Source organism: Gavialis gangeticus, unplaced genomic scaffold (assembly GCF_001723915.1).
Source record: "Gavialis gangeticus isolate Ggan-Ray unplaced genomic scaffold, GavGan_comp1, whole genome shotgun sequence".
Taxonomy (NCBI): Eukaryota; Metazoa; Chordata; order Crocodylia; family Gavialidae; genus Gavialis; species Gavialis gangeticus.
The window spans coordinates 26,551,369-26,561,337 of NW_017729026.1; the positions used below are offsets into that span (position 1 = coordinate 26,551,369).

General features: G+C 46.3%; 1 protein-coding gene across 1 annotated transcript in view; it reads right to left on the reverse strand.

Moving 5' to 3' along the window:
- The window catches only part of SLC16A10 (solute carrier family 16 member 10), a 179,029-nt gene that overhangs the window by 12,665 nt on the left and 156,395 nt on the right, over positions 1–9,969 (reverse strand). Inside the window, exons 4-5 of the mRNA XM_019520081.1 lie at positions 9,167–9,310; positions 5,877–6,105 (exon numbers count right to left, since the gene is read on the reverse strand). Of these exons, the coding sequence (XP_019375626.1) occupies positions 5,877–6,105; positions 9,167–9,310 (373 nt within the window). The remainder of the gene's footprint in view (positions 1–5,876; positions 6,106–9,166; positions 9,311–9,969) is intronic.

Below are 9,969 nucleotides of genomic sequence, written 5' to 3' on the forward strand. Positions count from 1 at the left end.
GTTTGCTTTACCAGCTGCAACATCGCATTGGTGGCTCATGTTCATCTTGTGGTCAATCATGACCCCCAAGTCTCTTTCAGCAGTGGTGCTAGCAAGCGTAGCACTGCCCAACCTGTAAGTATGCTGTGGGGTTTTTTTTCCCCTGAGGTGGAGCATCTTGCATTTTTCAGTATTGAACGTCATCAGATTTGTGTCCAGCCACTTACTAAGCTTATCCAAGGCAGCCTGGATCTCTAGCCTGTCCTCAGGTGTGGATGCTATGGCCCAAAGTTTAGTGTCATTGGCAAACTTAGCCAGTATGCTTCTGACACCAGTGTCCACATCCTTGATAAAGATCTGAAGAGAACCAGTCCAAGGACAGAGTCTTGGGGGACACCACTGGTCACAGAGTGCCATAATGACTCGCTGCCATCAACCACTACTCCCTGGGTCTGACCACATCTGAGACACTACAGAAAGGCTGCACTACTACCCTGTGCTGCTCATCTATGTGGACACTAGTGACACTTCTGGGGATGACCCTGAGCAGCTCAAAAGTGATTACAGGGCCCTGGCTGCAAGGGTGAGGGCACAGGGTCTCAGGTGGTTTTCTCCTAAACCCTTCTGGTCAGGAGTAAAAGGTCCATCTCCTAGACATATCTTAGAGATCAACCTGTAGCTACAAAAATGGTGTCAGCAGCAGAGCTCTGCATTTTCTGACAGGAAGTAAGTGTTCCAAGGAGGAGGATTTCTGGCAAGAGTTAGAGAATATGCAGGAAGAATTGAAAATCCTAATATAACCACAGAAGTATGACGTAACTGGGATAACTGAAACTTGGGTAGTCTGATGACTTGACTACTGTCATGGATGTGCATAACTTGCTCAGGAAGAACAAGCAGGGGAAATAAAGCAGCAGCACTGCTCCTCCTAAAAGATTTATGTTTGATCTGATGTGCAGTACAAAGCAGGAGGTAGGATGATTGAAAGCCTCTGGATTGAAGTAAGAGGCGAGAACAAAAATGATGCCATGGCAGGTTTCTGCTATACACCACCAAGCAAAGGGAGCAGGGGAACAACTAATGGAAGTATCCAAAATGCAGGACCTAGTGCTTATGGGGGACCTCATTTACGATGGCATCCACTGGGAAGGTAACACAGCAGTGCACAGGCAGTCTAGAAAGTACTTGGAGCATACTGGGAGTAGCTTGTTGGTACAGTTGGATGAAAAGCCACTCTGGGGGCAAAACCCTTCTCAATTTGCTGCTTATAAAGAGGGAGGAATTGAGCAAAATTAAGAAGGTGGAAGACAACTTGGGTGACATTCATCACAAAATGACAGCATTCAATTTCAGCCTAAGAAAAGGAAGAAAGGAAAGCAGCAGAATAAGGACACCGGACTTCTGAAAAACAGCTTTGAATCTCAGGGAACTCCCCTGGAAGGCACGTCAGAGGGAGAAGGAGAGCTGGTTACCAAAGCCATATTCAGGGTGCAAGAGCAGACTCCCTTGATGCAAAGAAAAGAAGGAAGTGTACCAAGTGATCAGCCTGGGTGAACAGCAAACTCCTCAGAGCTGAAATTCAAAAAGGAATTGTACCAAAAGTGGAAACTTGGTCATCTCATTATTCATGACTATAAAAGTATTGCATGGGTTCAGAAAAGCTGGGTGTGCATTGAGTTGCAGCTAACAATGGATGTGAAAGACAACAAAACAGCATAATAATAAAGTGTAATGCAGAGGGGAATCTAGTAACTGATGCCAAGAAGCTTGAAGTATTTAATGCCTCTTTTACTTCAGTCTTCACAAATAAAGTCATCTACCTTACGGCAAGCAAGCATAGGCATAGAGATAAGCAACCTAGAGTAGTAGAAGAAACAGGCTGGAAAAAGACATCCTAGGTGGAGTGCGATAAGTTGTGGCACAGCTGGTTGTGCTCCAGGGATGTCTATGAATGTCCCCGGTTGCCACACCCCCATGCTGGGGAGCAGGGGAGTACCTGCAGGGAAATCTTGTTCCCATTCACACCTGCAGAGGCAGAGGGGGAAACTCCCACAGGGGTTCCCCTTTGCATTTGCAGGTGCCTGCAGGGAAATCATGGGTTGGCACACATTTCTGACAGCAGCACAGGGTGCAAGTGTGAAGGGAGGATCCCTCTATAGGAGTCCCCCCTCTATCCTTTCTTTACTTTGCGCCTTCAAAGAAATCCCTGCAGGGGGAATCCTCCAAGAGTATCACTTTTGTACAGTGTGTATGCCTGCAAGCAGGGAACCCCCAGATGCAGACACGTGCCCTGAAGCCTTGACTTTTCCCACTTACCCAGATGCATCCCCTCAGGTAAATGGGGAAAGTGAGGCAGGCGCTCCCAAGGCTCGAGGGACATAATCCTCCCTGGGAATTCCAGGGGTGTGCAGGACAAGGCCCCTCAAGCTTGTGGACCCCTGCCTCAGGGCAGCTGGAGACCACAGACAGCTTTGCACTGCCCATACTTTCCCATCATAAAACAGACACAGGCCCCAATAAAGTGACCCAATTTATTACTGCCTTCTGTCTTAGCTACAATTTGACCATCTGTGGTGCAACATAGTTTCATAATTTCATAGTTGGTAGGGTTGGAAGGGACCTGAGCAGATCGTCAAGTCTGACCCCCTGCCCTGGGCAGGAAAGGATGCTGGAGTCAAACAACCCTGGCAACGTGTCTATCTAGCCCCAAGGTAGGAGTGAGCACCGCTTCCCTTGGAAGTTGGGTCCAGATCCTAGCGGCCCTGACAGCGAAGTAGTGCCTCCTGATATCTAGCCTGAATCTACTCTCCATCAACTTACGGCCGTTATTCCTTGTTACTCCCAGTAGTGCTCGGGGGAGTAGGGACTCTCCCATTGCCCGCTGGTCTCCCTCAGCCAGTTTATAGACAGCCACCAGATCCCCTCTCAGCCTTCACTTGTGTAGGCTGAACAGGTTCAGGTCCTGTAACCTCTGCTCTGCTGCCCCTGATCATGCAAGTGGCCCTCCTCTGGACCCTCTCCATGTTGTCCACATCCCTCCTGAAGTGCGGCGCCCAGAACTGGATGTCGTACTCCAGCTGCAGCCTGACCAATGTCATATAGAGGAGAAGGATCACCTCCTTGGACCTGCTCGTGATGCATCCGAGGATGCATGACAAGGTGCGGTTAGCCTTCCTGACTGCATCCCCACATTGGCGACCCATGTTCATCTCGAAGTCTATAATGACTCCAAAATCCTTTTCTGGTTCTGTGCTGACGAGAAGGGAGTTCCCCAGCCTGTAGGTATGCTGCTGGTTCTTCCTCCCTAGGTGCAGTACCTTGCACTTGTCAGTGTTGAATCTCATCTTAGTCTCGTCCGCCCACCCCTGTAACCTGTCCAGATCCAATTGCAGCCTGTCCCTCCCTTCTGGCATGCCCACATCTCCCCACATCTTAGTGTCATCTGCGAATTTGAACAGGATGCTTTTCACCCCCTCATCCAAGTCGCTGGTGAAAAGGTTGAACAATGTGGGCCCGAGGACCGAGCCCTGGGGGACCCCACTGCCCACATCCCTCCATGTCAAAAATGACCCATCCACCACCACTCTATCGGTGCAGCCCTCCAGCCAATTGGCGACCCATCTGACTCTGTAGGCATTGACACCACAATCTCATAATTTTTAACGAGAATGTGGTGAGAGTGTCAAAGGCCTTCCTAAAGTCCAGAAAGACTACATCCACCACGACACCTGCATCCAAAGATTTTGTGACCTGGTCTGACAGGACCTGCCTCTAATGAACCCATGTTGGTTGCCCCTAAGCATACACTCCCCTGCTTGCCCCTCGCAGATGTGCTCCTGGATAATTTTCTCAAAGAGCTTCCCCAGGATTGAGGTAAGACTAACAGGCCTATAATTTCCTGGGTCCTCCTTCCTTCCTTTTTTGAAAATGGGGACCACATTGGCCCTTTTCCAGTCTTCTGGCACCACACCAGAGCACCACAAGTGCTCGTAAAGTGGTGCCAGGGGTCCCACAATGACCTCTGCTAATTCCCTCAGCACTCTGGGGTGGAGATTGTCAGGACCTGCTGATTTGAACACGTCTAGACCCACCAGAAGTTCCCCGACTAGTTCCTCACTGACCCTGGGCCTGGCTGCGCCTCCCCTGGGACCATCGGGGATCCCAGTGCGGGGAAATGATCTAGTCCCTGCTCAGAAAAATGGAGGCAAAGAAATTGTTAAAGAGGTTAGCATTGTCATCTGGTGCTACCACCAGATTTCCTAGCGTGTCTTGCAGAGGCCCTATGTTACCCGGTACTTTCTTTTTACCCCCTATGTATTTTAAAAAGGACTTCTTCTTGTCCTTGATCCAGGTAGCTAGTCCCAGTTCAGACATCAGTTTGTTTTGACTTTGTGCTGCTGTCAAAATGTTTATGGCAGCACAAAGGTGATGTCTGTTTCCATCCTTAGAATAGCTGGAAATTTTCATGTCACCAGGGCCAGAGGGAATGTATTCTCGCATACTGAAAGAACTGAGGTAGTTTCAGAGCCATAGGCTTGCTTATCATCTTCAAGAATTTGTGACAGTCAGGTGAGGCCCCCAGCAACTGGAAAAGGCAAGTATAGAAACAGTCTTTAAGAAACAGAAGAAAGAAGATCAGAGTCTGACCCTGATACCTAAAAAGACCATGGAGCATGTCACCAAGGAATCCCTTTCCAAGCACCTAGTCCTCTAGGTGGAGTCAGAGAGCACCTAGTCCTCTAGGTAGAGATACAAGACAGTAGGGAATAGCCACCATGGATGCAACAAGAACCTGATGAACAAACAGCATACCTGATCATCTTGATTTCCTTCTATGTCAAAGTGTCTGGCTTTATGGATGGAGGGAGAGGAATTTTAGCAAGGCCTTTTACTATCTCACATGACATTCTCACTAGCAAGCTATGGAAATAAAACCTAGATCAGTGATGCTCAACATTTTTGGCTGGCTGGCCAGATAGGTAGTGCCCAGGTCCTCTACAGGCTGGCTCCAGCTGATGGTCCCAATCCCACACAGGGTAGTCATGGCAGAGTGGTGCAGGGGGCATCCCTGCTTCAACCTGACCTCATGGGTAGGACAGAGGGGCTGGGGCCCAGCTCCACAAGGGAAAGGAGCATGGCCCAGCCCCAATTACTTCTTGTGGGGGGAAGAGGGTATGGCCCAGCCCCACAAAGGGAAGGGGGCTTGACTTAGCCCTGTGGTAGCGGAGGGGGTTTGAGCCTGCCACAACCTGGCCTCACAAGGGAAAGGGGGTTTGAACCAGCCCCATCCAGCCTAGATGGAGAGGCATGGCCCAGCCTCATCCAGCTCTGAAGGGGGAATGAGAGGTGTGATCTGGCCCCAACCTGCTGTGCAGGGCTCAGGGTTTGGGAATTTGGCAGTGAAGGAGGATGGCCATATTTATGGCCACCACTCCCCTGCCGCCAAACTTCCCAATCCACAAAGAATGCTGTGGGCCAGATAATCTATGGCTCCATGGGCCAGAGGTTGAGCACCCATAGCCTTGATGAAAATGTTGTAAGGTGGACACATAATTAGTTGGATCATTGTACAGTTCTCAAAAGTGTAGCCAACAATGGCTTCATGTCTAAATGGGACTAGGTATCAAGTGGTGTTTGTCCTGGGTCCAGCCATCATGTTAAATTAAGATATTAGATTCTTACACGCAAATGGAAATCTTGAAGTGTCTTTGGGAGGACAGAGTATTACACCTGCGTGTTTTAAGATGCCAAAGCTAAAGTAAAATAGGAAAACAAAAAGGTAAAAGCAGTGACAAGGAATTACCCTTTGCCATTTGCCTCATCTTAAATACCAATCTCACTTCTTGGAAATGATTAAGTAGCTAGATGTACAGGCTACCAACTGTCTCAACATTTACCTGCAATGGGGGGACCAACAATCATAGGAATTGACATGAGTCCCAGCAGAAATCCTATGGCTTGAGAGACATCTTGGGCACCAACCAACTCAAAGGCAATAGGAGCCATGATGCAAATGAAGCAGCCATCAAACAGACCCATGAAGAGGCAGACAGCAATGAGACCTCCAAAGACATGGCACAGTGGAATCATCATGGACATCAGCCCAATGAAGAAGAACGAGATCACCTAGATATGGTAGAGGAAAAAGATATATTGCATTAAATCACAAAAGGAACCTCAGAATATGTGGAGCAGCAACAGGTTCTAAATGAGGAGTGTACACCATGTGGCCCACAAGGACAATCCCAGTGGCCTGCCAGATGGGTGAACTGGTCAAGTTTGCACCCTGGACAGCGGTGGGGAGGGTCACATCCCATGGGGGTCATCAAGAAACAATGCAGCAGCCACTGGGTGTAGGGTCCCTCTCATCCCCCTACTGCAGTTGCCACCATAGTTCAGAAGGAGGGGGAGCCCAGAGACCCAAGCAGCAGCAGCAGTAGTGGCAGGAGGAGTGGCAGCCACACAGGAGAGACTATGGGGCACAAAACCCATCTACCCATAGGCCACAAGTTGGACAACTCTGCTCCTAAGCCATGTTTCCCAAGCCTTTATAATAACTTTAATCACTTGCCCCTGGACTCTTTCCAATCTATCCACATCTTTCTTGAGGTATGGGGCCCAAATTGGACACAAAACTCCAGGTGAGGCCTTGCCAGTGCCAAATATAGCAGGAGAACCATTTCCTTTGATTTGCAAGTGATACATCTATTAATACAGCCCAGCATGCTATTTTCTTGTTTTGCAACTTTAGGAACTAATATCACTTGCTAATTAGTCTACTCCATAGTAAAGAACATGAGTAGATGCGACCACAGATACAGAAAAGGGAGAATAAAGCTATACATTTGTGAAATAGAAGACTTGTAAATCGCTCAGCTCCAAAACACTAGAGTCACAGATGATAGTCAACTTCTAGTTGCAGTTCAGAACCACTGTTGCTGAAGCAGTAAAAATGCTCTGCATTCGCTGTGAACAACACTGCTGTAAAGGCTGTTAGCCTCTTGGAGATGAGAAGTATTTACAATGTGATTCCACACACTACTCTTTCAGTTAAGAGATACAAATAAGAAGAATAAAGAAATACTAAATACATTGTTTTAACAATTTACCATTTAGCATCACCACTTCTGAGTAGCAGATTCTCATGTGTGCTCTTAAAGATCCAAGAAAAGGGCCCAATTAAAAAAGAGCATAAGTTTTTCCTATCTTTAAATGAGCTGCAACACAGCATGTCATTATGTAACTGTAGAGTCCATGCCCTCCAAAGGGGAATATCAAGAGTTTTTACTCTAGTCACCTAAATAAAAACAAAAAAACCAAACAAACCCTGAAACAACAGCTGCTTCTTTGAAGTAAATGATACATCTATAAAACCTGCAAGATACTATTGCAAATTTTACAGCTACCAGCCAGAGAGAGGTAAAAAACTGGTGACTTTTAAACTATATACAGTTGTAATTTATGTCTTTTTTGTAATTGGCTTTAGACATAATAAAATCTCCCAAGTGTGACAGTGGATTATGAATCAGTCCAAAACTATGTCCAGTATTCCTTCCTCCTTTCTATTGATATCTCTTACCTTTAAAACTAAAAATATACAGGCAAGGTGAAAAAGATTTCTCCTACAAAAAGCAGACTTCCACAATAGTACAGGAAAACCTCATTTGTTCAATATGGGATAGTTCAAAGTATCAGATACTTCAAGCAATTGTCACTTCCCAACCAAAAGTATTTATTTGTGTATGCTTTGCTATATGGATAATTATCCAAAATATCTACTTTGAAAGTCAAAGCTGTTTTCTGGTCCCTCATTCAAGGGAAAGCTCACTGATTCAAAATACAAAGGACCAAAAAATAGTGACTCTGAAATACTATAAATGGGTTCAAAATAAATGTGCCCATAGTAATTTGCATGTATCCAAATTACTATGGATATGTACATACTTAGTTCACCCACATGCGAACCTTACTAACTGATAAGAACAAAGTCAGGACTTATCCCAGTGACTAGTTAAACAGATTTCATGGTATGTAGTACAAGGAGTTCCTACTGTAGAACAGCAGCAATGATCTAGGGAGTCTTTTTCACCTGGTTATGTCAATCTAAGTGCTGAACTGTCCCACAACCCCTCCCCATAAATCCCACCAAGCTCCAATGCAGACCCATCGTCCCTGTTCCCGCCCACCTGGCCCCAATCCCACCAACCCCAATTATGCCAAACTGTCCCTGATCCTATCAAACTGTTCCCAATCCCAGTCAGGGGTTGGTCTTCACTGCCCATCCATACATTCAAATTACTATGGGTACATTTATTTCAAACCTGTTTATTTTTAAGTTGGTATATTTTGGTCTCCTGTGTTTCGAATTAAAGAGGTTTTCCTGTATTGGCCACAGCAAATGCAGTGTGGTGAGTGTCCACCAGGGGTCTCCTGTGTTATAACTGAATAAGTTTCTTTTTCTTTCTGTGAAGCAACAAATACCATTCCAGTAAAAAAAAAAATCAGAGCTAGAGCTGTGCAATATATTTACATTAAATCCAGAGCTTCTACAAAATTCTGTACTTATGAATAAGGAGCAAAATTGGCTGCACTACTGGAAAACCTTTAATCCTCCACTCTTCCCAAATTCAGGTGTCTTTGGAGGCTTGAGGAACAGGAATCTGTTTCCTTCTCCTTCTACCACGAGTCCATTGACTTCTTCTGCCACTTACCTTGGGTCCTTGGGGCTGCCCAACAGGGTCTTCAGGGTTTGTGCCTAACACTCACAAGTTGGTCTTACTGTGGACTGTGACATTACTGAGTAAGAAAAACTCACTTGTTACTAAATGGCCCCATTTAACTGAGTCGAAGAAAAGCCCCCAGAAAGCTGCAGCACTAGGACTTATGGGATAAATTTCTTTCAGCATTTCTTTCATTCACTGTTCCAACTGGCTAAAGAGTTCCCTTACTACTGAAAGTGAGACTGCTGTCTAGCATACCTTACTTCCCAAGAAAAGAAGGTTGTAATTCCTAGAGCCTCCTGCACTTAGATCTGGAGAACCCTAGTACCACCAGCAGTCACATTCATCCTCCTTGAACTCATCAAATTCAATCAGCAAACAAAGAATGTCTATTCTCTTCCAGTTCCTGCAAACCAAAGCTAGGGGTGCAGTATGCAAATTCCTTTGCAAACATGCAGAAGCCCTACCTGTAAATAAACTTTTTTTGCCCCAGGAATATAATCTGCAACTCTGCCAAAGATTAGTCGGCCAATTCCAGAAGTGACACCCAAGCAGAGTAGAAGCACTTCTTCTTGCACATTCTCACCGAGTCTTTCTTTTACATGCTTCATCTGTTTGAAAAAAAAGAGAAAATTGCAGGTAACATATAGTCTGAAATCAGAATTAACATTATTAAGAAACTTGAAGAAATAACTGAAAAACAATGCATCAAACCAGTCCCCTGCTACCAGGCTTTTTATATACTGTAACAACTGTCGAACCTAAAATGCATGAGAACTGCTGTTCATGGAACCAGAACCAAGCCCCCTCCACTCTCTGCTCCACCCAAATGCTGTCATCACTAGGCAGTCACACTCCCCCTGGCTTGCTCTTCTTGGCTAAGGACAGAAGTTACACACCAACCGGTTTAGATTTGGGTCAAACCAATTTATGAAACTTCTGTCCCAGACCACTTTCCTAGTTCAAGTTAAATCACAGTCCCCCATCATCCCAGTTTGCTTTCCAGCCCTGGGCTGGGCTGTACTGTACTGTCTGCTCCAGAAGAGAAGGGTTGGGAGGGACGGGGGAGGAAGGGACTGCCCCCCCTTCCACTCCTCCCCCGCAGCAAACCCTGGCTGGGGTCTGGGGCCAGGGAGGGGGCTAAATTTCTCCTCCCTTGAGCACAGAGCTGCCTTGACCTGCTAAAAACTTATTGCTTACTGCAACTGCAGACTACAAATCCCAGAGGCACCTGGAAGCAGGAAGAGGAAGTGATGAGCAACTCTGCAGA